Raw genomic sequence first — 24,912 nt, forward strand, 5'->3', positions numbered from 1 at the left:
TTCACTGGAAGTTCCGCTGTAAAGAAGATGTTTTCAGATAATAAAAGCACACTAGAGTACCAACCTGAGTACAGTAGTAATACGGGGGCCAAATAATTTATCCAGATTTTAATTGTTTCCTCATTGGTTTCTTCAAATATTTATTGAGCACATATCATGTATCAGGCAGTATGCCAGCCATGGGAGATAAAGGTGAACAAGGCTTAATCTCTGATCTCAGGTCACTCACAATTTGTAACACATAAGGTAGTATAAGTGAATAATTTACAAGACAGCTGTGCACGTTTTATAATAGAGAAGAAACAAGTGACAATTTCATATCACATAGGGAGTGATTAACGGCTTGGGAAGGCCAGGGAAGACTTGAAAGAGGAGGTGATCCTTCACTGGTTACCACAAGTAGAAATGCTCTGGTGAATAGTAACATTATCTATGAGTCTATTGCTTTCTAAATACATCTTTTTCCCTTTCATTGATTTAGTTCCATTCTGGGTTACCTACTTAATATGCTGACTAGTTTTTAGCTTCTTTGGACTTTCCAGAGTGCAAAGTTAAAAAAGAAATCAGCCTGAAATTATTTATGGGACACTCAAAATGAGTAAGGATCTCTGCATTGTATTTAAAATAATAATTATTAACCTTGAAAGCAACCTTGAAGAAACATACAGCAAACCACGTTCCGATGAAGCCAAATGATACCATCAGGATGACTGCATTTTCTCCCTGTGTGTTAGTACACCATGCATTACAGAATGAAAGGAGTAGGGTCAGTGCCCCACACGAAGGCAAGAAAAGAAGCCCAGGAGTGTTTAGAAGCGTCTAGAAACTCACTTTTTTTCTAGAGACATTTCAAGCCTTTATTTTCACCAGTGTTTTGATCCCTTTTTTGGTCACAAAAGCAGTGTTAGGTGACTAAACAATATATTTTCTTCAAAATAGACCCTGTTTCTAAAGTACATACAACTTTCTCCCTGAAATTTTTCAAATTAAGAGTCTAGTAACAATAGAGGAGTATACCAATAAGACTTGTCAGCTTTCTAGTGGCAAATTCCTCATCTGTAAAAAGAGGGGCTTCCACTAAATGAGAGAGGGTGACACACTGGTGTCAGACAAGTGGGCACATATTTCAGGAAGAAATGTAAATAATCTGAGCCTCAATTTCTTCCTTGAGGTACACACATACCTATAATATGTGTATCCATATACATAATCACATGCATATATTCCATGCTATGGGGCAATGAAGAGTAAACATATACATGTAAAGATACAGCACAGCACCTGATCTGATAGCACACACTCAATAAAGGAAGGTGGATAACAATACCGACAAAACTGCACTATTTTTTTCTTACTGTTTTCCCATTATAATTTTTATGATATTGTTTAAATTGAGGCTGTGCTTAGTGAAGTGAGGAAACCATTCCCAAGTGGTATTAAACTCTTTCCTCTTTCTCTTTTTCATGATTTTTCACATATTTTACTTATTGTGACATTTTCCCTATCACTCATGAAATTCAAACTGAAAGCAATTTAGTGTTGACTCTTGCCACCCATTTAAGCTTGGTAATGTATACCATTGTTTCACATTTTTTGCTGGCCAAGTAGTTACAGTGTAAGTAGTGTAATGAAGTAGAAACGGGAAGAAGAGGAAAAGAGAGACATCCTATCTTCTATGCATCATAATTTTGAGAAGTTTCACAAATGGGATACTGTGTAAGTTTATTATAATGTTTTTTCATGGTTTTTAAGCTTTAACATGTGTATTAAACATTGAGAAGTTTGGTTGTAAAAAAATAGGAAAAATAATTCAGATAACGGGCAGTAAATATACTTATAACCCAGAATGGACTCTGATTATGCTAGTATTATCCATATCTGCTTTCTTTTCCTATAACAAAAGTTTTTGTTTGTTTTTCACAGCATAATTAAAACTCTTCGTGAAATAATTGCTCTAAATTAAATAGACTCTTGTGGAAGGTCATTTAAAAGTATTTAAAAGTTACCTGGTCTTACAATTTAAAAATAAATATATTTTGTATGAAAGTCCTGCAGGTTACCGAATAAAAACCATATACATCACTTAATACATATTCACAATAACTTTTCATTATGATATGAATGTAGGAGATAATGAGCACCATCTTAGCACAATATGAAATTAAGGGTTTTCACTGGGTGTGTTACCAGGATCAAAGGCAAGTTCAAAAGTTAGTCAAAATGGGCAGGTGAAAGTTAATGTTCCTTGAAGTACTCTCAATTGAAGCAGAAATTCTTTTCCTATCCTAAAAACTCTGACCTAACTATTTTAAACACTTTTCAGTTGGATTTTTTCCCAAGATAATCAACTGACCACAATTCTATAAGCACATGATAATTTTCCCATAATAAATGCTTATTGTTGTATGCTACTGAGTTTGGGGTTGTATTTGTTACATGGCAATTGCTAACTGATACAGAAAGAAAGGAAAGGTTTCATAAAGGAGGTTATATTTGAACTAGATTTTGAAGGATGATTAGGATTTTACTAGTTAGATAAGGACTTTCAAGGCAGCAGTAACAATGTGATTAGAGGCATTAAGAGATGAATATGCGTGATGTTAGTAAGGAGTACAATCAGTCTGGTGGGGTGATGTAAGGAGTGCTATGGGAAATGATTGAAATTCATGTTGCAGAGGTATATGAGGATCCAGGAGAAGCAAAAGAATCAACTATGAGCCACAGGGTGATATTGCTATCCATATATTATAGATGAGAAAGCCAGAGTTTGGAAAGGACAGGTAATTGGAAACTGTTTTAACTAAGAACACATTCAATATGCATCAGTAAAGAGATAAAAGTTCCTTTCAGACAAAAAGACTAGATTTTTAATAATAAGGATACATCTTTAAGAGACCTAGAGAAAAGACAATGATCACAAATATTTAGGAGGTCTCATATGCTTAAGTATCTTACAACACAGTTGTATTATACAGATTGTTAATCAAGTTGTTTCATGATTGTATAAGTGAAAAATAATGACATACATAATAGGATTTTTTTTAAGAATATGAGTCTAAAAAGTAACCTTTGAAAGTTCTGTCTGAATCTCTCTTGAATTTATCTCTTAAATTTTTTTAAAGTATAAGAATATCATGTGTGCTAGTTTTCATTTACCTTGAAAAGTTCATTTCTTTCTAAAAGTTGGTTTATTGCACAGATTACATCCAATCAATTTTCATTTAAAAATATCATTCTAGTCATTACAGCTGGTACTTCAGATGTCTGCCTCATCGTGATAATGACATCAGCAATTATTTTGAAAAACTATCCCAATCTTGTTAACCTTTAGAAATAGTATGGCTATTTTAATATAGAAACTTTCCCATCTAACTCTTGCTTATAAACAGAATTTTATCCTATTTATTTATTATCTTGATGTCGCTTTTAATAATATTTCTTTCGATTAAGTTCTACTTAGTGAATTTTCCGTTTTGTTGGAAACTAGCTTACACTGATAATCGTGACAGACAGGAAATAACCTAATCAACTACTATACTTATTATTGCTCATTCTGCTTTAGCCATACTGGCTTGCTTAATATTCCTTGAGCATATCAAGCACACATTCCTGCTGTAGGGCCTTTGCACTGGCTGTTCCCTCTTCCTGAAGCACTGTTCCCCCCACATATCTTCCCTCATCTCTTTCTTCTATCACCTTCTCATCAAGAATTACCCTGGTCACATCAAGAATTACCCTGGTCACCCAATCTTAAATAATAACTCTCACACCCTCATCTCCCAATGCTGAATCCCCCTTACCTTGCTCTTCCTATTTTATCTGATAGCACTTAACACCTCTAACAGACTATTGTTATTTATTATTTTTTATTTTTTATCTGTCTCCTCCTAGAAGAATATAAGCTTGGTAAGTTCAGAGATCTTTGTCTCAATTGTTTACTGGATTATTGCAAACAGCTAAAACAGAACCTGGCACAGAGAAGTCACTCGAAAAATACTTATTCAATGAGATGAGGTCAGCGAACGTTTGGGGAAAAGATGTGAGAGTTCGTTCAAGTTTTAACAGAATCATTGGCTGCTGTGTGGAGAGTAGTGTAAGGGAGTACTGGGGGGTGCAGTTAAAATAGGGACACCACTGAGAAAGCAATTGTATTATCGTTAAGAGGTAAAACCATGTGATGAGAGTAGTCGTGGTGGAGGAGGTGAGACTTGATAAGATATATCCCATATGAAAATTATATTTCGTAATAAAATTATAATAAAACTAGGGATGAAATAATACTGGTGAAGTTTTGTAATTGCATCAATAAATGGTGAATGTCACTTACGCACCTCAATTTAAATAACAATAAAGCCTTTAGCAGATATCATTTCCAAAGATATAAAATTATTTTCATTCTTTTGACTAATAATTTTACATTATGATATTATTGAAAACTTAATAATATATAAAATGCATTTGTCTTTTCCATGAATAATCTGTGAGAGATGAAAACATGTTTTCAAAAAATGAATATATGACATGTCCATTTTTCAAAATGGCTTTTGATGATTTTTACTGCATTTGAAGTAGATTGAATATTTTTAAATGTATGATTCTTTTGTTAAAATAACCATGACATAAAGATGTAGACCCCTTTAAAAATGTGTAGATTGATTTCATTGATTAAGCCGAGCAGCACTGCCCATTGCAAGGTGACAATCTGAAACTAAGCCCAAAACCCAGGAGTCAGCAGGAACGACGTTATCAACAACAAAATGATAACTCAAAGGTGCACCAGAATCATTTTTATATTCTTGGAACAAATTGTTTAAAACCAAACCCCAGAACTAATTTACTCCAATATTAGGCAAAATTCTAACAAGCTTGTTAATACGGCTTATCCATCTTTGGAATAATAAAAGTAACAAAGTACATTTATAGATAGGTTATTAGAGGTAGTCTCGGAAACCGTGGCAAAAAGATAAAGCCATGGGGCTTTCCTGGTGGCGCAGTGGTTGAGAGTCCGCCTGCCGATGCAGGGGATGCGGGTTCGTGCCCCGGTCCGGGAAGATCCCACATGCCGCGGAGCGGCTGGGCCCGTGAGCCATGGCCGCTGAGCCTGCGCGTCCGGAGCCTGTGCTCCGCAACGGGAGAGGTCACAACAGTGACAGGCCCGCGTACCGCAAAAAAAAAAAAAAAAAAAGAGAGAGAGAGAGAAAGCCATGGTATTTCAGGGAGGAAAATATTATATATGCGTGTATATGAAAAATTATATTTATATAACCAAAAATTAAAAATACGCAAAAGCCCTAGCGCTTTAGAATTGTTTTGCCTCAATGACTCTACAGCTTCTAAAAGTATCGCCACATAACTACACAGGGCACTAATCAAGATTCTTAACTAAGATCCAAACGTTTAAGAGTGATTTAGTTCTACTCGGTATACTTGGTTTTGAAAGGCAATGGCCTGTCTAAAACATTTTATAAAGATTTCTTTGAGAAATGATTAAATTTAAATGGTCTGGGAACTGGGGTACTTCAAACTTCAGTTATGTAAAAAATTTTGTTAATTTTAATAGCTCATGGCTTGAAGATGCCAGATAAATGAATTTTTCTAGGTCACAACCTTTTGAGTTAAAACTCCATGTTCTGACAAAATGTGAAACTCTTTGAATACTGTAAGCAGTTATGTTGACTAACACTGACAATTGAAAAACAGAAGAATATCTGTCTAGGGCTTACAGTTTCTTACATGAAAAAAAAAAAGACAGTCTCAAGAGAGTGGACAGTGACAGACTCTGCAAGTTGAAGATCAAACCACACGTACACTCACTGTGGGAAGTATTATAGGGTCAGTGGCCTTGCTACTTTAGGCACTGCAAATATTTTGGCTCAAATTCGGCCTCACACTCTGTAATTAGAAAGAACATTGCTGCTTTCAGTCTCCAGCCAAGGCACGTTTACTTGTAGTCTGTTTTATGAGGTTTTCATTGCAATTTGCACTGGGATCTCTCATATAAACCACTGCAGTAGGAGGGTATATACCCTGTTGATCTTAACAGAGGCAACGGACAAAGGAGAGACTGACAGTGACTTTCAACTCAATAGTCTTGTTTCTCCAAGGATTATCTTTATAGACTACTACATAAAGGGCATTTCAGTAAAACTACCATAATAGACATTTTTAAATGATAAAATACAGTAGACATTGATTCTTTAGTTAAGGCCAGTGGGATCCCAAAAAGACCATCAAAGGGTATTCAAAGGGCTGGTGAGCCTGCTGAAATTATATACTAGACTGTGTGTATATACATTTTTCCAGGGAAAGGGTCCAAAGCTTACATTCTATTTTTAAACTGTCTGTGATACTCTCCTCCAAAAAAAGTTTTTTTTAAGATTAAAAACCATTGTTTTCAACTATAACACAAGAATAAGAAAATGTTCAGCATGTGTCCCATCGGTTTTTTAAGGACAATAGAATCCACCTCTCTCAAGCATCGCTCTTTTTCTGACTCACCTTCTAGTTAAATATTAGCCAGATGGCCTTGGCCTTAAATTCAGTTTAGACAATGGAGAAATTACAGGCTTCGGAAACAGCCTCTTGAATTCACATCCTGACTCAGCTACTAACTAGCTAGGTGAGCTTAATTAAATGAGTTAACCTCTCAGAGCCTCAGTTTCCTTATCTGAAAAATGGGGTCAATCCTAGTACCTGCCTCTCAGGGGTGAAGCGCTGGTCAAGGAGATCATGCAAGTGAAGTGAATAGCATAGTTCCAGATCCTGACAGTAAGTACTTCATTGGCCTTACTTTTGAGAAGCTTTAGTGATTCACTAATAAAATCTGTAATTTTGAGTATTTTTTATAATACAAATATCTTTTCATTACAGTAAAAATAATCACATTTTAACTGGTCTTTATCAATCATTATCAGTATTCAAACTTTAGACATCCATATTGTAATGCTTTATGGCTACATTCATTGTTTTGCTAAAAACTGTATATGTGCGCATTTTCACATTGTGATGTTTTTAACTCTGTGACTAAAGGAACAAATCTAAGATGTTCATTAATGCACAACAAACCATTAAAACATGACACCAATTTTTAGGCCACAATATGAAATTTTAAAAATATCTGAATAAACATAAATCGATATATCGGGTTTATATTGGGTTTATATGCCCAGGAAACATAAAACACATATAGTTGTATGGGCTATTTCTCTTTCCTGATGAGGGTAAGAACTATAAGAAAATTAACAAATTTGATTGAAATGTTGTTCTTTTTTTCCACAGCTCTTGTAGTGAGATTTCTGACCAAACGGTTCATCTGGGAATATGATCCCACCCTCGGTAGGTCAAATTTTGTTTCATCCTTCTCTCTGATCAAAGTTTTGACCCAAAAGAGAGAATGACATTTTCTGTTGCAACATTTTGAAGCATCTTGCAGCTATTTGGGAAGTGCTGTATCAAATCACGCGAAGAAGCCCTGTAAGAAGATGGATGTGCGTTGCATGCCATCTGTGCTTAGAACCCTGTGGAATTTTAATGCATAGAATGAAATCAGGTCAAACCAGAGACAAGGAGGAAATGGGTACAACTTGATGCTCTTCCATCAGTAAACGTAGCATCATTCTAGTGGGAGGAAGAGGATGCAGCGGTCGTGGCTAATTGGGTGTGGGAGAGAATGGCATGGGGAGGAGAGGATAACAGTAATACAAAACTTGTGAATGCTCATTTTGGGAAAATGTATAAATAAACTATGTTTCTCCCCCTCCTCTCTCCAATGAATCTGATTTAAGCCTATTTAAAAAATAAAAAAGCAGCAAAAATTGTTATCTCTGGATCTTGAAAGTAGCAGTAGTGTTCATGGATGAGGTATTCATCACATGTATTTTTCATAGTCCAAAGCAGAGTACTTATTCGTAATCTATTTAGTTCTCATCTTCAAAATAACACTGAAAATCCATGGGTTCCAAATAAGCTACGATTTGACTCTGAATTAAGTCTTTGAGTTTTTGTTTGGTATGCTTCGGGACCTCAGCTGGTTTTGTAAAGGTCAATGTCTTTGAAATGCATATGAAGAGAGAGAGGCATACATCATTTCATTACCAGGCACAGTGTCCCAGACTGAGCTGGCCTTCCTCAGAATGATGAAGTGGGGCAAGGTGATTCCTGGTTTGTTTTTTGTTTTCGTGCTTATCACTACAAGGTTACACACATTCGGTTTAAAAGGGGGCTTTCTTTCCCCTTGTGCCTCCTTTCATTGCTTTCACTCATTCATCTGACAAGTATGTATTAAATGCCTCCTATGATGATTCTAGGTGCTGAGGATAAATCAATAGGCAGACGGAGAAAACATGGGCTTTGGTTGAACTTACAGTCTAATGAAGAGAGAAGAGTCAAAAAACAAATATATACATGTCAAATAGTGATAAGCATTACAAAGGGAAACTGAACAGGGAAGGGAATAGACAGTGATCTTATATTTTATCTAATCTTTAACTTTTTAATCTATAGAATTTATTTTACTGAGAAGTAAAAGGTAAAGACCCAACACCTTTTCCAAATAGTTGACCGTCTTCCTATTATTTATTGAACCATCCCCACCTTTCCCCACTGCTTCCAATGCTGCCTTTTTTTCATACATGGGATCATGCATGTGAGGTTGCAGTTCTACATTTGCTTTTCACATCCAATGCCAGTACCACACTCTTTTGATAATTGTATGTTCCTGAGAACATGTTGAAACCCAGTAGAGAAAGCCTTCCTTCTTTACTTTTTTACAGAATTATCTTGGCTACTATCTCTAGTTTATTCTTCCAGGTCAATTTTTAAAACTCTATCATAACATGACATAATTTTTATTGGAATTGCATTAAAACTATAAATTACTTTGAGAAGATTCACAGCTTTAAGATATTTAATCTTTTAATCTAAGAGAACAGCATGTCTCTACATTCATTAATCATCTCTGTTTCTGCTTTTAAATAAAATGTTTTTCAACATCAACAATTTTTGACATGTTTTAATATAGCCACAATCTAATCTTAAGATGATATATGTGGATCTAAAAATGCACTTGGTTTGAAAAAATCATTCATTATCTATTGTTTGCCCCACCTAAGTAAATGCTTACTCTCCTCTTATATTTTTATTACTTATCTAAGTTTTATAAAGATTATAGTCCCTGAGAATCTTGATAATTTATGGGAGTTTAATAGAAAAATACTAATTTTATTTAGCTGTACCAGTACATCTCAATGAAAGATGAAGCTTCTAAAAAATGATCTCATAAAATTTTTGAGCTCTCTCTGAATATGTTCTAGTAACTAATGTTCCTTTTTAATTAGTCTTGGGTGAACCATTTTCCCTTTGGTTTTATTCCTTCTGAAAAATGACAGCTATTAATAGAAATCTCCTGCATCAGTTATCTGTAGCTCGGGCTTCCTTCACTAAGAATAATGAAATTTTGGGCTTCCCTGGTGGCGCAGTGGTTGAGTCCGCCTGCTGATGCAGGGGACACGGGTTCGCGCCCCGGTCCGGGAGGATCCCACATGCCGCAGAGCGGCTGGGCCCGTGAGCCATGGCCGCTGAGCCTGCGCTTCCGGAGCCTGTGCTCTGCAACGGGAGAGGCCACAACAGTGAGAGGCCCGCGTACCACAAAAAAAAAAAAAAGAAGAATGAAATTTTATTGAGTGACCTTGTACCGTGCTGCTCCAAAAGGATTGCAGTTGCTAGGCAACAAGAGTGCTCATCTGACTTCAGGAGTATCAGATAGATGACTCACTCCCAGGTGAGGCTTTCATTCAGTCACCCTGGAAACTGGATGTGTGTGTGTGTGTGTATGTGTGTGTGTGTGTGTGTGTGTGTGTGTGTGTGTACACTCATGTACTAGAAGTCACTAATGTTCTAGCCTACAGGAGTTTCCAATCCATCTGATTCAAGATGAACCAAGCATTTCCTGTATGTAACTCCATACTATTATTATAGAGTTTCAAAACCACCATCCAAAGGGAAAGCTACCTAGAAAGTAAAATGGCATATTTGCAAAGGACAGTTTTGAATTCTGAATGCACAGCCTTCCTCCAAAACATGGGGCCTTTTTTCAACCTGTAACAGAATTATTGCTCCATGAGACGCTGAAGACAATGAACACCATTCAACATGTTAACAACACTGGAATATCTATTGCTCTGAGCTAATTCTATAAAGAAAATGCTTGCTACAGATAATTCTTGCTTCAGATAATTCTGTAAAGAAAACAGCAAGTGATTCCCAAAATTTAGATATTTTTTTTTTAAGGAGAGGAACTATCACAGGAATTCCAGTTAGGGACGGAGGCTCAGAGGCTGAGGGAAAACTAAACATTCTGGTGGCAGCTACATTTCATAAAAGAAGGAAATATTATTAGCCTCCAAGTGTTTTGAAGGATATAATCTAAGAAAAAATTCAATCCCTTACATTGGACAATTTTAGTTTTCCTTAAATTTTTCTCATTTCGCCACGGACCAGTGAAATCTTTGTCAGAGGCCAGAGCTGGTCTGTGAATTGCATTCGAAAACCACCACTGGAGCCTATAGGATTTGGGACTTGGACCACCTAGCCAGGAAAAACCCCTGACTGAGGGAGGTGGCAGCAGTGCTCTGGGTGCAGCACAGCTTCTGTGTTCTGATTAGATTCCAAAGAAAGAACTGAATCTCTACCTCTGAGAGTCATACTACCTTCAGAAAATGCTGATCATGGTAGAGAACACGGACAAAGGCTTAGATCGTGTACAGTTGTGTGTGTACGTGTACTTATGCTTGTTGGGGGCAGTTGGAGAGAGAGAGAGGCTACTACTACCCAGGAGGCACCCTACCCTGTGTTTGAATGGATTATGGTTTCTACTTGGTTAGTAAAGGCTCAGACAAGAGTGAGGGTAGGAAGTGGGAGACATATTGGACACACTGACACTTTGATTTTGAGATTGGCTCTTCCTGCCTGCATTACAATTCCCTCTGCTTGGAAAGGCTCATTCTAAGAGAGAGACACACCCGGAACAAATGCTCTCAACTGGATACTAAAGCAGAGGTGCTCAGACAACTCACAGAACTATTTAATGTTGGCACAGCAAGGAACTTTGAGATCGTCATTTGGCAAATAAGGAAGCAAGTCCAAAGGAGTAAATTTATCCAAGATTACGTGGCTAGTCTGTGGTTAGACCGCAATAGAACTCCAGTTAGTACAATTCCCACTATAGCATAAATAAACATTACTGTCATTGTTACTGTACTAGCCAAATGTCCATATTAATATGTTGAAATTTGCAGAAGAGCCAAATTAGTGAAAGGATTAATCACACAAAACATCCCTTTGAGCATCAGCTTCTTTTAGTATACAAAATATACTTCTGTTTATAAAATGGTAATGAATATAGGTTATAAATCATGTATCTCTCATATACAGTGAACTTCAGATATATGTTTTATATATATATATATATTTAATATGCCTAATTCCATCTTGAAACTAATATTGACCTTACAGTATACAATATTTGGTTCACTTCAAAGTATCTCTTAAACAATCATTCTCCCTAACATTCAAGAAAAGAGACTAAAAATTATCATTCTCTGTTAGTATGAAAAAAAGAAAAGTATTTCCACCCTCCAAACACATACACATTTATTCTCATATTTTAGAATGAATAGTAGAATTTCACTCCAAAGTACTTAGTACATTTTTTAGAATTATCTTCGGATAATTCTAGCACACGATGTACAAGGTTTTGCCTCTGTAAGCAATGTTTCCACTGTTTTACATGTAGACATGGGTTCCTAATGAGAGAGAGAAGGGGCTTAAAGAAAAAAATGCTGCAAATGGCATGAAACCAGTGTTCAGCTTAGATGAAATCACTGCTGCCACCCGCTGCTCTGTCTGTGGCTAACATTCCCTCATTTCCTGCCTTTCAACGTTTCTGTTTCGGTTAACAAACCGCCAAAGAATCGCACAACTTCATACCATTTTCATTATATTTTATTCCCCCCCCTACTGTGACCTTCTGTGGTTGAAATACATATCCTATTTATCATGGGGGCAACTGAGAAAAATGTCCCTGTCAGACAACTTTTGGTGCAAAGAGATGGGCTAGAGCCCGGAACTCTTGTTTTCCAGGCTCCAGGGCTGATGCCAGTCCTTTGAAAGGGAAGGCAGTGCAAAGGTCACTGCAGAGCAGTGGAGAGAGAAACAAAAAGGGCATGGATCCTAGCTGTGTGCTGCCCTCTGGCCTCTCCTCTTCAGGCTGGAGCACTGAAGATGAAAAGGAAATAACTGAGAGAAAACTTCTAGATGAGTAGCTACTGTAAATGGTATTTTAGAGCATTCAATTAGACAAAACAATAATCTCCCATTTAACATAGAAGAGTAGGGGGATGGAGTGATCTAGAATTGAGAATCATTGTACATACCACATAGGGATTACGTATTATAGGAAAATGACAGTAACGTAAAATACACTTGTTAAAATCTATTGAACATAATCCCATTTTCATTATTTAAAATGGAGGAATAGTGATTCACAATAGTATATTAGTTTCAGGTGTACGACATCGTGATTCAATTTTTTATAGATTACACACTATAGAAAGTTATTATAAACTATTGGCTATATTCCCTGAACTGTACATTTATTTACAATAGCCAAAATATAGAAGCACCCTAAATGTCCATGGCCAGGTTATCATTTATATGTGGAGTCTAAAAAAAACAAAACAAAACAAAACTTCATTTTAAAATTTTATTTTTCAGAAAATACATTCGCAATGGGCCATGCCTATGGCAATGATCATTATACACGACTGATGGCAGGTCGAAGGCTAGCTTGGCTATAGCTTATGCTGCTTAGTTAAGTTTCCTTTCTGTGGCTTCTATTTTGAGTAGGAGACTTGATTTACAACAAAGTTACTTAAAACTGTGGTCAGAAAAGAACTGTAAAATAGTTGATGAGCTGAAGAAATGAAAGTCAGAAACATGAGACAGATAGAGAGGAAATGAAATAAAAACACTGGTTTACTGGCTATCCTGATGAGAAAGAAACTTCTAAGTTTTAGTTAGTTGCTTGGTTAGTGATTTGGGTACTTGAAGCGCAAATAATTGAGTTAATACTTCAGTTAATCATGCTGCTGTTTTCCTGGCACCATGTCATGTGTATGTGAAGCCTTTATATTATTTCACTTTATTTTTCCTGCATCCCCTCTTCTGACATTCATTGCCCTCCTCTTTCCCATAGGTACATAATTAATATGGTTGCTACATAGCACAGTGGTTCAAAGCCTAAAGTCCTAAAGCCAATCTTCTGGGTTCCAGTCTCAACTGTACCTACCACTTAACTCCTGTGTCACCTTCAGCAACTTATTAAATGTTGTTGTGCCTCAGTTTCTTCACATAAAATGGATCTGATAGTAATACATACTGCATGAAATATTTGTAAGGAGTAAATGAGTTAACATAAGTAAAGCATTTAGAACCATTCGTGTTCAAATGATAAGCAGTATGTGCTAGCTATTACATATTTTTTGAAAAAAGTATTTTTCTATATATGCATATACTTTAAGTTTATATACATTTTATCATGCCGTAGATCTACCTATAGAGGTAATCACGTGTTTTTTTTTTCTTTAGTCCTTTAATGTGTTAATTGCACTAATAGTTATAAACACTTTGCATTACTGAAATAAACTCTACTAGTTTATGATGTACTTTTCTTATTACACTGTTGGATTCAACTGGGTAATATTTTATTTAGAATTTTTGAATCTATGTTTAAGAATAAAATTAGGTTACAATTTTTTCTCTTTTCTCTTCATATTACTTTTGCAATACTTCTTGTTGGAGTTTGTGTAATGGGTAGCTATTCTTTTTTTTTGTTTTTCTAGAACAGCTTCTTGAATGTTTAATAGCAATCTCCTATAAAGCCAATTGAGTGTAGTTATTTCATTATGACAAAGAGAAATCTACAATCAGCATTTAAATTTCCTTACCCACTATTGATCTACTTGTGTTCTGTTTCTCATTGCAACAATCTGTGTATTTTTTTCTCTCACAAAATTTATCAAGTGTTTGAAATTTGTTTGGTATACAGTTCATAATATTATTTTATTTTTATTACTATTTCACCGGAATGTGTAATTATTTCCCCTTTTTATGCTAAATTTTGTTTGATCGCCCTTCTCTCTTAATTTATTAGTCAGTATTGCCAGATTTTTACCTTTCCTCCGCCCACCTTTTTTTTTTTTAATTTTTCAAGCACCGTGCTTTGGTTTTGTCAACCTTATCTAATGTTTTCTCTTTTACTTCTTTCCTCATATCTTCTTGGATTTATTCTGTTTTCCTCTTCTAACAGTTGAGTTGAATAATTTGCTCGCTTTTTTCAGTTCTTCTTTTTTGTCATGTCATCATTTGGAGTAAGACAAGTACATTAGCTCACTCAAACCTGCCTCTGGTCTCTTCCCCCGCCTCCAACCTGATATATTGTTGTTATCTAGAACTGTAATTCTGGATTGCTTTTGTTGTAGTTTCATTGCTTTGCTTGACTCCATTAGGATCCTGAATTCAGTTTTGCTGATGAGAAGCCCAGGGTCAATCTGAATCACATGCTTTTGTAGGTGATGTGCTTTTTTCCTTTAGACCCTTTAAAATTTTGCTCTTTGTCATTGATATCCTTACATTTTGTTGTAACAGGTTGAGACATGGGACTTTTTCCCTTGTGTGTCCTGTTAGTTCTTTTTTAAAATTTATTTTATTGAAGTATAGTTGGTTTACAATATTGTGTTAATTTCTGCTGTCCAGTGAAGTGATTCAGTTATACATATACACATGCTTTTTCATATTCTTTTCCATTATGGTTTATCACAGGATATTGAATATAGTTCCCTGTGCTATACAGTAGGACCTTGTTGTATATCCACTCTATACTGTCAGTCCTTTTGATATGAAGTTGTTCAATGCCTCTCATCCTGGGAAATTCTCAGTCACTACAACCTCAAATATTTTCCATTCTTCTATTGATTTTATTCTCTCTTTGAGGCTCATTTTATAGTAGAAAATAACATGTCTATTTCTATTATCCATATCTCTTATATTTTACTTTCACATTTGCCTTCTTATCATTTACTAGTGCTTTCAGGGAGAGTTCTTCAACCTGAACTTCATCAACTTAATCATTTATTGAGTGCTTTATGACAATTGTTCTAGTTTTCATATAGAGCAGCACCATTTTAACTTCTGGTTTCCATTTCACGTTCAGGGGCACACACAGCCACCTGGTGCCATTGGCCCTGCTAACTTCTCCTGACTCCAGCAGAGCTTGGGGACTACTCTGATATCATCCTACCAGTCTCCGGCTGGTATTGAACTGCTGCCATTTTTCTACCTTGAAGAGGCAACATGAACTCTGCTTTGTTCCCTCTCCCCTCCATGCTGCCCAGCCCTCCTCCATGTTGGGTAACTGTTCCTCACCAACCCCCAGTCACTGGGGTCCAACCACCTTCTACTGCCCCAAGGGTCCCTCATAGCTTTACACAGTCATTTTTTACATGGATAGCCATCCACTTCCCTCTAATGTTTATTACATTCCTAGGGTTGAGGTCTAGAGAGAAATGAACAGCTTCTGTCTATATGCCATCTTGTCTGGAACAGGAATTAACATGATTCCAGAAACTGGAGTTTTAGGAGTATGAAGGTAGAATGCACTTGTGGGAATCACGTTCTCATTTTAGGATGTAGAGGCCTCATTCTAGAAGGAAGAGAGCATCAGGAAGCTGGCCTCATAGGAGAATAAAATAAGAGGCAAAGACTTCCTGGGATGCACATTCCCTTATGCTATAAAAACAGACATACTCCTGTGAATAATTGGTAATTCTAAGCATCAAATTAAATCATGCACTTATTTACCTTTTCCCCTTCTTTTTCACCTTTCCTCAGAATCAACCTACCGACACCAAGCAACCATTGATGATGAAGTTGTCACCATGGAGATACTAGATACTGCTGGCCAGGTGAATGAGGAATAAGCTAAAGTATTTTCTGGATCAAATAAAAATGAGATGTGCATAATATGAACAAAATTAAGATACTTTCCTATAACTAACTAATGATGCCTAAAGACTTTTTAAATTTAATTATCTAGTTATTTTAAATACAATATTAACTTATTTGCAACAGTATTAACTTATTTGCAAATGCATCCTTATGTAAATTACCCAGTATTCCAAAGGGGTTTTGAAAATATCATAACACTCACATAATATCATCTAGAATAGAATTGCCCACCTATATTTTGGGGAGTTGGAGAGATCTCCCAAAACTCCCATTGGAATGCTGTGATAAAGTTAAACATATCATTACTGGAGAAGTTCTCAGAGCCTTAATATGCTTATGTATAAGGTGAATCTTTAAGAAATTTACTATATATTATATTCTAAACTTATATGACCTTAGAGTCTTTTTTTGGAATACTTCATTTTAAGAATCCCTTCTGTAATATTCTTTTCAGACCTCACCACATCCGATTGAAAATTTGAGCCACACCATTGAACAATAGTAACTTATTTTAAAATGAAACTAATATAAATTTGTTTTGTAGCCAGTCGTTCTGAAATTATAAAGAAGTTCATAGGTAGGTTTGGTTCCCAAGATTAGGCATGACCACTAAGAATGAGACTTAGGCAGCTGAAGGATTTCATGATGCTTTTCAGTTACTTGGGATCCCAAGAAGACTTGAATTAAAGTATTTAATCCAAGAAATATACTTGCAGCTAATTATACAGTTTTCCTTCTCATCACTACCTGCTCCCTATATATGTTCTCACCTTCCAGCACTGATTCTAAAGAGAGGCAGCAGGGAAATACTTGCCTGCAGAAATCATTTGAGCCTATAAAGGCAATGCATTTTCAAATCACACATGCTGCCTTCTGAGGAAGCAGGGATCACCCACTTTGAGAATCACTGCAAATGAGGTTCTGTCATTATTGAGACTGCATAATATTTGGAGGGTGTTGAGATAGAAAAAGAAGCCAAAATCCCCAGGCTTTGAGTTTGACTCTCTATACAAGTTTTCACTGTTTTTCTGTCCTGGGGGCTAATCTAATCTGAAGAGAGAAAAAAATTAAAAAAGAAAAATTAAAAACCACTTCACTATGCCATGCCTCTAATTCTGATCTCAAAGGATGGGATTAGGTCTACTTGTCTGTTACCTATGGGCCAATTCTTTATTTGTGATGAAAAGTCTCAGAGGCAATATGCTCAACTAAGAGTATAATTTCTTTATAGTTCTTGGGATTACATACTTAATGATGTGGCAAGAAAAAATCAGAAGCCGAAAGTTAGGTTCTATGCAGTTAGAAAATGTTTAGTTCCCTAAGTAATGCTTCTACTCCAAACTGATTGAGAAGGTCAGCTTGTTCAGGCAGACTACCAAAAAATTTTAATGACACTGAACATAAGGAATAGTCATTAAGGGATCACCGTTAGCATCTGCAGCATCTATACATGGCAATTACTGCCAGGTCTCCCGACTGCCGTATTTTCCTTGCCAACAGGAAGACACCATTCAGAGGGAAGGACACATGCGATGGGGGGAAGGCTTTGTGCTGGTCTATGACGTTACTGACCGAGGAAGTTTTGAGGAAGTGCTGCCACTTAAGAACATCCTGGATGAGATCAAAAAGCCCAAGAATGTGACTCTCATCTTGGTTGGAAACAAAGCTGACTTGGACCACTCCAGACAGGTTAGTACAGAAGAAGGGGAGAAGCTGGCCACAGAATTGGCATGTGCTTTTTATGAGTGTTCTGCCTGTACCGGGGAAGGGAACATCACCGAGATATTCTACGAGCTGTGTAGAGAGGTACGTCGCCGGAGGATGGTCCAGGGCAAGACGAGGCGACGCAGCTCCACCACGCACGTCAAGCAAGCCATTAACAAGATGCTCACCAAAATCAGCAGTTAGGCAGCTCCGTTCCTGTGAAGGCCCTGCTCAGGTGGGTTGGGTAAATGGAAACACTTTCTTGCCCTTTTTCCCTTTTTCTCCCCCCAAATAAAAGAAAATACTCCATTCCTTGTTCTGACTCTGGGAAACATCTGGGCTTCCCACTGGTCCCAGCCTCCCATATGCTGGGAAGTTATAGAGTGTTTTAATGCAATTTCAGTGCTGACAATCTCTCTTTTGCCTGCTTGAATAAAATATGCTCTTTTGCAGTTTGAACATGTAATCACCAGATTCTGCAATGGCTGTGTTCATATTAAGCTATTTTTAGGCATCTTCACCTTGCTTCGATAGGTGGAAGTCTTTTCAAAGGCATTTTTAAATTCCATTCCTTGTCAAAGTCTACAAATGATCACCCTATAAGTCTAAGATAATAGAAAATACAGTGAAAACACAGGAAGAGTACCTAAGATGTTGGACCAGGGAATAGAGCCTTAGTTTCTATTTGAAGTGAGGATTTTTCTGAATTATCTTAAATCATCTAGTTTTTCTTTAACCCTTGTTTTGTTCTTAAATTCAAACATGCTCTCACAAAGTTTTCCATTGTCATAGAGAGTTTCATTTCAATTTGAGTTGGTTCTCTCCTTGATCTATTGATCATTGCACCCTAATTCTTCTTCTGTGGCTCCAACAAGATTTAATTATAACAAAGGCAGCAGGACCCCTCAATTCAAATCCTCCTGGACCATTTCTCACCAAGCCCAGGGCGATGTAAAGACGAAAGGAATCTTTTCACCAAGCCCTGACTTTATTGAATGCTAATAGAGGATTTGGAATTAGAGGTGTCTGGTTCATTTCTCTCTCTGCTTATCATCTTAGAAGAAACACAACATTCAAAACAACAGGAAAATTAAGAATGAGGCTTAACTACCCTTCCGTTGGGGAGCCCAGGCTTTGTGGCAGGCACACTAAGAAGAACCAGCCTCTGATTCATTAAGTTGGCTATGTGGCTTCTAATATTTCAGATAAATTAATTCACTTAGGAGAATTCAGAAAAGAATGAGTGATTAGAGTTCCCTATACCTGAATAAATGCGTATAAAACAGATTCTTATATTGAGAAAGTACAGTCTATAATTGGTAAAGCTTTATGATTCTTTTTTCCCTATTATGCCCCCACATATCAAGATTTGGGCACTTTATTTTAGAAGAAAATATATATCTTTTACATATGTGTGTATTTATAAATGCATAGATATATGTATAAAAATTTGTAAGAGTTGGAGGCTTTAATTCACCAATGCATTTGGACAACTCAGTGTAACTGACTATTTTACGTGAATATAATAAAAAGCATAACTTTCACATTCTGTCACCTTCAGGCAGTCTTTCTTGTGATAACATAAAAAGTTTGTAGTTTTAGGAGAGACTTCAAGAGATTGTTGGGTTGCAGAGCTGACGAATCAGTGAATGTGATATAGAAAAGAAGCACCTGAACAGCTCTGTTCTTGTGGAGGTCCTGTGGAGGTGGGTCAGGAAATTGGAACCACTTGAATATAATAATAGCTACATTTTTAGAGTCCTTAGGTACTATTTTAGGCACCTTATGTATTATCTCATCATATTCTCACAATACCCCTATGCAAGAGATAGTATTATGATCACAGTTGTAGGGATAAAGATACTGAGCTACAAGGGAAAACAAGTTTGCACAGCTATTTAGTGGGCAGAGCCAGGATTTGAACCCAGAGAGGCAAAGTCAGACAGTAGAGCCCATACTATGATCCACTAGGGTATATTAGTAGGCTGAGATATGGCTCTTGTTCTTGAGCTGTGGGATGAAGATACAGGAAGGAGAAAATGTAGGGAAGACTTGTTTCATTTATGCTTTCATTCATTCACGAACAAATATTTACAGATAAACTGGGCATGTGACTTGACATGTTAGTCCATTTGATGGTTTCTGAGCTGAACCTTGAAGAATACAGTTGACCCTTGAACAATGGTGGGGATTAGGGGCGCCGACTCTCCACGCAGTTGAAAATCTGTGTGGAATTTTTGACTCCCTCCAAAACTTAACTACTAATAGCCTACCGATGACCAGAAGCCCTACCAATAAAATAAACAGTCGACTGACACATATTTTGTATGTTATATGCATTATATACCGTATTCTTATATAAATTAAACTAGAGAAAAGAAAATGTTATTAAGAAAATCATAAGGAAGAGAAAATACTTTTACAACACTGTACTGTAGTTATCAATACCGTAAGTTTACATCATCGGTTTACAAGATGAATCATCCGTCAGTACCTACAGCAATATTGTCTTATATGATACAAAACACTGTAGATGTAATACATATTACTAACGCTAAATGTCAAAAATGGAAAGACCATGTGAAAAAGAAATTCATATTTATTTCATGCATTGATAACGAGGAAGCTGCAATAAGAATGCTTTATGGTAGCCTAGTGTAATCAAAATGATTACTTCACGATAGCCTAGCCTATACACTAATGAATGAACGGCTATAATAGTATGGCACACAGTATTACAGTCATATTCATAATACAGTATTGGAAACATTTACATTTTTTAAAAAAACACTTACCCATGACGATAGGCTGACAGGTAATTTCTTCAATTAGGAGAGAGCAGTATACTGTACTGTAATGTAATTTTTTGAAAACAATGTTATAAAATGGTAAGAAAACTAACACATTATTAATTTTATATTAAATATCACTCACCTTATGCCTATGTAAGGATAGCCTAGTATCTACATGTTTTATGCATTCATGACATACCTTTTTCTTAATTATTTCGATATTTCTAGGCTATGAGTTTTGTCGGCAGGTTTTTTCATATTATCACAAATCTCCAAAAATCTTTCCAGTATGTTTGTTGGAAAAAAAAAATCCACATAGAAGTGCCCCATGCTGTTCAAATCTATGTTGTGCAAGGGCCAACTGTATGTACAAGTTATCCAGGAAAGAAAGATGGTGAAAATATCTAGGCAAAAAGAATAGCGTGGAACCAAAAGATGGAGACATGAAAGGTGATGGTAAGTATAGTAATTAAAAGAGTTTGGAGAGCCACGTGTATCATTCTTCAGGAAGAAAAGGGAAGGGAAGCAGAGAGAAGGGATTAAGAGAAAGAAAAAGGATAAAGGATTTGGAAGTAAGAAAAAATATCAAAAATTCATAGAACTACAAGTTTAGGTAATTGCATCTTAAAGGACCAAGTAGGTAACTTAGCTGTAATTCATTTTCAGTCCATTTAGACAAGGGTAGGGAAAATGAGAGCAGAGTCAAATTGTTTTTAAAATGTCCTCTTCTAGAAACATAGTCTCTTTCATTCTCTCGAACTATACTTGGAGATGAAGCTCAGTGAGTGCCCATTAACAGCACGCTCCTAAGGAGGCCTAGTGTGATACCTGGATGCTACCTTAAGTCAAACACTAAGGAAGTGAAATTCACAGTCACCAACACCAGCATCTTCCTTAGACATATGCATACAAATCCAGACCTGTTAAAACATAGGACCACTGGCAAAAGTACCAAGTGGTAATTACAGAAGAACATGAGATTGCACAAATGTAAATTAGTTATTCCTCTCATGCCTCAGGTTTATCCACAAATGAAGATTATAAACAAGTCGGTTTTTTTCACACAGTATTTTAATGATGGAAACGTGTGTTCTTGAACAATAATGATGAGTTGTTATCATCACACTACTACTACCAACGTTTGCTTTTTGGTAATTGCTTTTCTTTCAAGAGTCAAGACTTTTTTCTATATATTGTGTTTGTACTCATATGCCTCACAGCACAGAAAGGAGAGACCCATTAGTCAGGACCTTTCTTTTAAATAATAAATGTAATACGTACATATACAAAGATAAACACAACATCTTGCATTCTAAGTATGATACCAAACAAGCTTTCTTATTAAGACAGCCTATGCTCACTTTGAGGATAAGGAACTAGTCAGTTCACTTGGCCAGATTTAATCAGAGTAAAGTTGAATTCAGAGTAAAGTTGTCCTGAGCTAATAACTTATTGGGACAGTCTGAGAAAAAATAAAGACAAATATTTTTTTCTCCATAGGTTTGACATGCTGCATTTAGCAAATTCTGTATTCCGACATATATGGGTCTATTTTGAGACTGTTTGTTCTGTTTCATTGGTCTGTTTGTTTGTTCATGCTCTAGAACCATGGTATTTTAAAATTTGAGCCTGGTAATATAATTACTCCTGTTATAACATGTTTGGTTTTTTTTGGTCAGAGAGTATTTGCTCTTTATTTTCATGTAAATTTTATGTTCACCCTGCATTACCATGTAGTAAGGGTGGTAAACTTGCTTCTTTGTGACTGGAATAATGATACTCCCAGGGGTGATCAAAATTAAGAGTAAATTTTTTGGTTTGGACATTACTGTACTCTGGGACTATATAACTGTTGGGTCTAAAAATAGAATCAGAAGGAAGATTTTCTGTTAGTGCTTAGAACCCAGTGTCTATTTTTTCCCCCAGCCTTATTGAGATATAACGGACAAAACATCGTGCAAGTTTAAGGTGTACAACATGATATTTGATACATGTGTGTATTGCCAAATGATTACCACAATAAGGTTTGTTAACATGTTCATCACCTCACATAATTACCTTTTCTTTTCTGTGGTGAGACTACTTAATGTTTACTGTCTTAGCAACTTTCAAATATATAAAACAAGCGGTGTCAGCACCCAACAAAACAAAAATTGCAATGTCTGGCATCTAGTCAAAAATTACCATGAATGCTGGAAATAGGAAAATATGACCCATAAATAGGAGAAAAATCAATCAATAGAAACATACCAAGAAATGCTGGATGATAGCATAACAAGGAACTTAAGACAGTTATTATAAATATGCTACATATGCCTAAGAAGGTAGAAAGAGACATGAACATCATAAGGACAGAAATGAAAGCTACAAACAAGGCCTAATTGTAACTTCTAGAGATGGAAAATACAATATCTGAAATAATAAATCACTGAGTAGGATTAACATCAGATGAGATCCTAAAAAGTATTACCAGTGAACTTAACGACATAGTACTTGAAACAATCCAAAATGAAGCAAAGAGAGGAAAAAAGACAATAATAAACAAAGAATAGGTGACATCTCAAACAAAATCAAGCAATCTAACATACATATAATTATATTCCCAGAAATAAAGGAAAGGGATGGTGGGATAGAAGAAAGTATTTGAACAAATAACAGTGAAAACTTTCTCAAATTATAAGCTCACAGCTCCAAGAAACTCAGTAGACACCAAGTAAAAAAAGCAGAGGAAACACACCAAGGAACATCAAAATCAAATTCCTGAAAAATAATGAAAAAGAGAACATTTTAAAAGCAGCCAAGGGTAGGGGGTAGTGGATGGAAACACATATGTACAGTGGAACAAAGGCTGATAAAATGTAATTATATTATTTGAAGGTAGGCAGTGATAAGTTGAATGAGTATATTATAAATCTTAGAATGACCATTAAAAACAAAAGCAAGAACAAAAACATAGAGAGATGTAGCTAATAGGTCAATAGTGTTTATAGAATGGAATCATAAGAAATACACAATTCAAAAGAAGGCAGAAAAAAGAGGAAATAAAGGAACAAATAACAGATGGGATAAACAGAAAATAAGAGCTAGATGGTAGCTTTAAATGTAATCATATTTTTAACTACATTAATTGTAACAAGTGGGAATAGACCACAGAGGGTCTCAAGGGAACATTTCTAGAATGACAGAACTAGCCTATATTATGATTGCTGTGGTAGTTATATGACTACATACATTTTCTAAAGCTCGTCAGTTTGTAAGCTTAAAATTAGCTTCTTTATTGTATGTGAATTATATCAAATGTTGAGCTCAAAATGTTGAGCTGAAAAAGAAATATATCTTTCAGTTGGGAATTCAGCAAGGAGGGCACATCAAAGAAAGCCATCCTGAAAATTATTTAAAACAAATGTTCAGGGGAGACCAAGATGGCAGAGGACTAAGACGCGGAGATCACCTTCCTCCCCACAAACACATCAGAAATACATCTACACGTGGAACAACTCCTACAGAACACCTACTGAACGCTGGCAGAAGACCTCAGACCTCCCAAAAGGCAAGAAACTTCCCCACGTACTTGGATAGGGCAAAAGAAAAAAGAATAAACAGAGACAAAAGAATAGGGACGGTACCTGCACCAGCGGGAGGGAGCTGTGAAGGAGGAAAGGTTTGCACACACTAGAAGCCCCTTCGCGGGCGGAGACTGCGGGTGGCGGGCGGAGGGGGAAGCTTCGGAGCTGCGGAGGAGAGCGCAGCAACAGGGGTGCTGGGGACAAAGCGGAGAGATTCCCGCACAGAGGATCAGGGCCGACCGGCACTCACCAGCCGAGAGGCTTGTCTGCTCACCCGCCGGGGTGGGCGGGACTGGGAGCTGAGGCTCGGGCTTCGGTCGGAGCAGGGAGAGGACTGGGTTTGGCGGCGTGAACACAGCCTGAAGGGGGTTAGTGCGCCAAGGCTGGCCGGGAGGGAGTCCGGGGAAAAGTCTGGACCTGCCGAAGAGGCAAGAGACTTTTTCTTACCTCTTTGTTTCCTGGTGCGCGAGGAGAGCGGATTAAGAGCGCCGCTTAAAGGAGCTCCAGAGATGGGCGTGAGCCTCGGCTAAAAGCGGGGACCCCAGAGACGGGCATGAGACGCTAAGGCTGCTGCTGCCGCCGCCAAGAAGCCTGTGTGTGAGCACAGGTCACTATCCACACCCCCCTTCCGGGGAGCCTGTGCAGCCCGCCACTGCCAGGGTCCCGGGATCCAGGGACAACTTCCCCGGGAGAACGCACGGCGCGCCTCAGACTGGTGCAATGTCACGCTGGCCTCTGCCGCCGCAGGCCCGCCCCGCACTCCGTGCCCCTCCCTCCCCGCTGGCCTG

At 37.0% G+C, this 24,912-nt stretch overlaps 1 protein-coding gene across 5 annotated transcripts in view; it reads left to right on the plus strand.

The window, feature by feature from the left end:
• Positions 1 to 19,310, plus strand: part of RERG (RAS like estrogen regulated growth inhibitor) — a 107,004-nt gene extending 87,694 nt beyond the window's left edge. For 3 of the 5 annotated variants that reach the window (XM_027129524.1, XM_027129521.1, XM_027129523.1), the window contains 3 exons: positions 7,279 to 7,335; positions 15,946 to 16,019; positions 17,563 to 19,310. In XM_027129524.1, coding sequence (XP_026985325.1) covers positions 7,279 to 7,335; positions 15,946 to 16,019; positions 17,563 to 17,970 — 539 coding nt within the window. In that variant the 3' untranslated portion in view covers positions 17,971 to 19,310. The remainder of the gene's footprint in view (positions 1 to 7,278; positions 7,336 to 15,945; positions 16,020 to 17,562) is intronic. The other 2 variants (XM_027129522.1, XM_027129526.1) reach the window with 2 other exon arrangements.
• The last annotated feature ends 5,602 nt before the right edge of the window (positions 19,311 to 24,912 follow it).

Source organism: Aethalodelphis obliquidens, unplaced genomic scaffold (genome assembly GCF_003676395.1).
Source record: "Aethalodelphis obliquidens isolate GAN/ISIS:26980383/991018 unplaced genomic scaffold, ASM367639v1 scaffold36, whole genome shotgun sequence".
Lineage (NCBI taxonomy): Eukaryota > Metazoa > Chordata > Mammalia > Artiodactyla > Delphinidae > Aethalodelphis > Aethalodelphis obliquidens.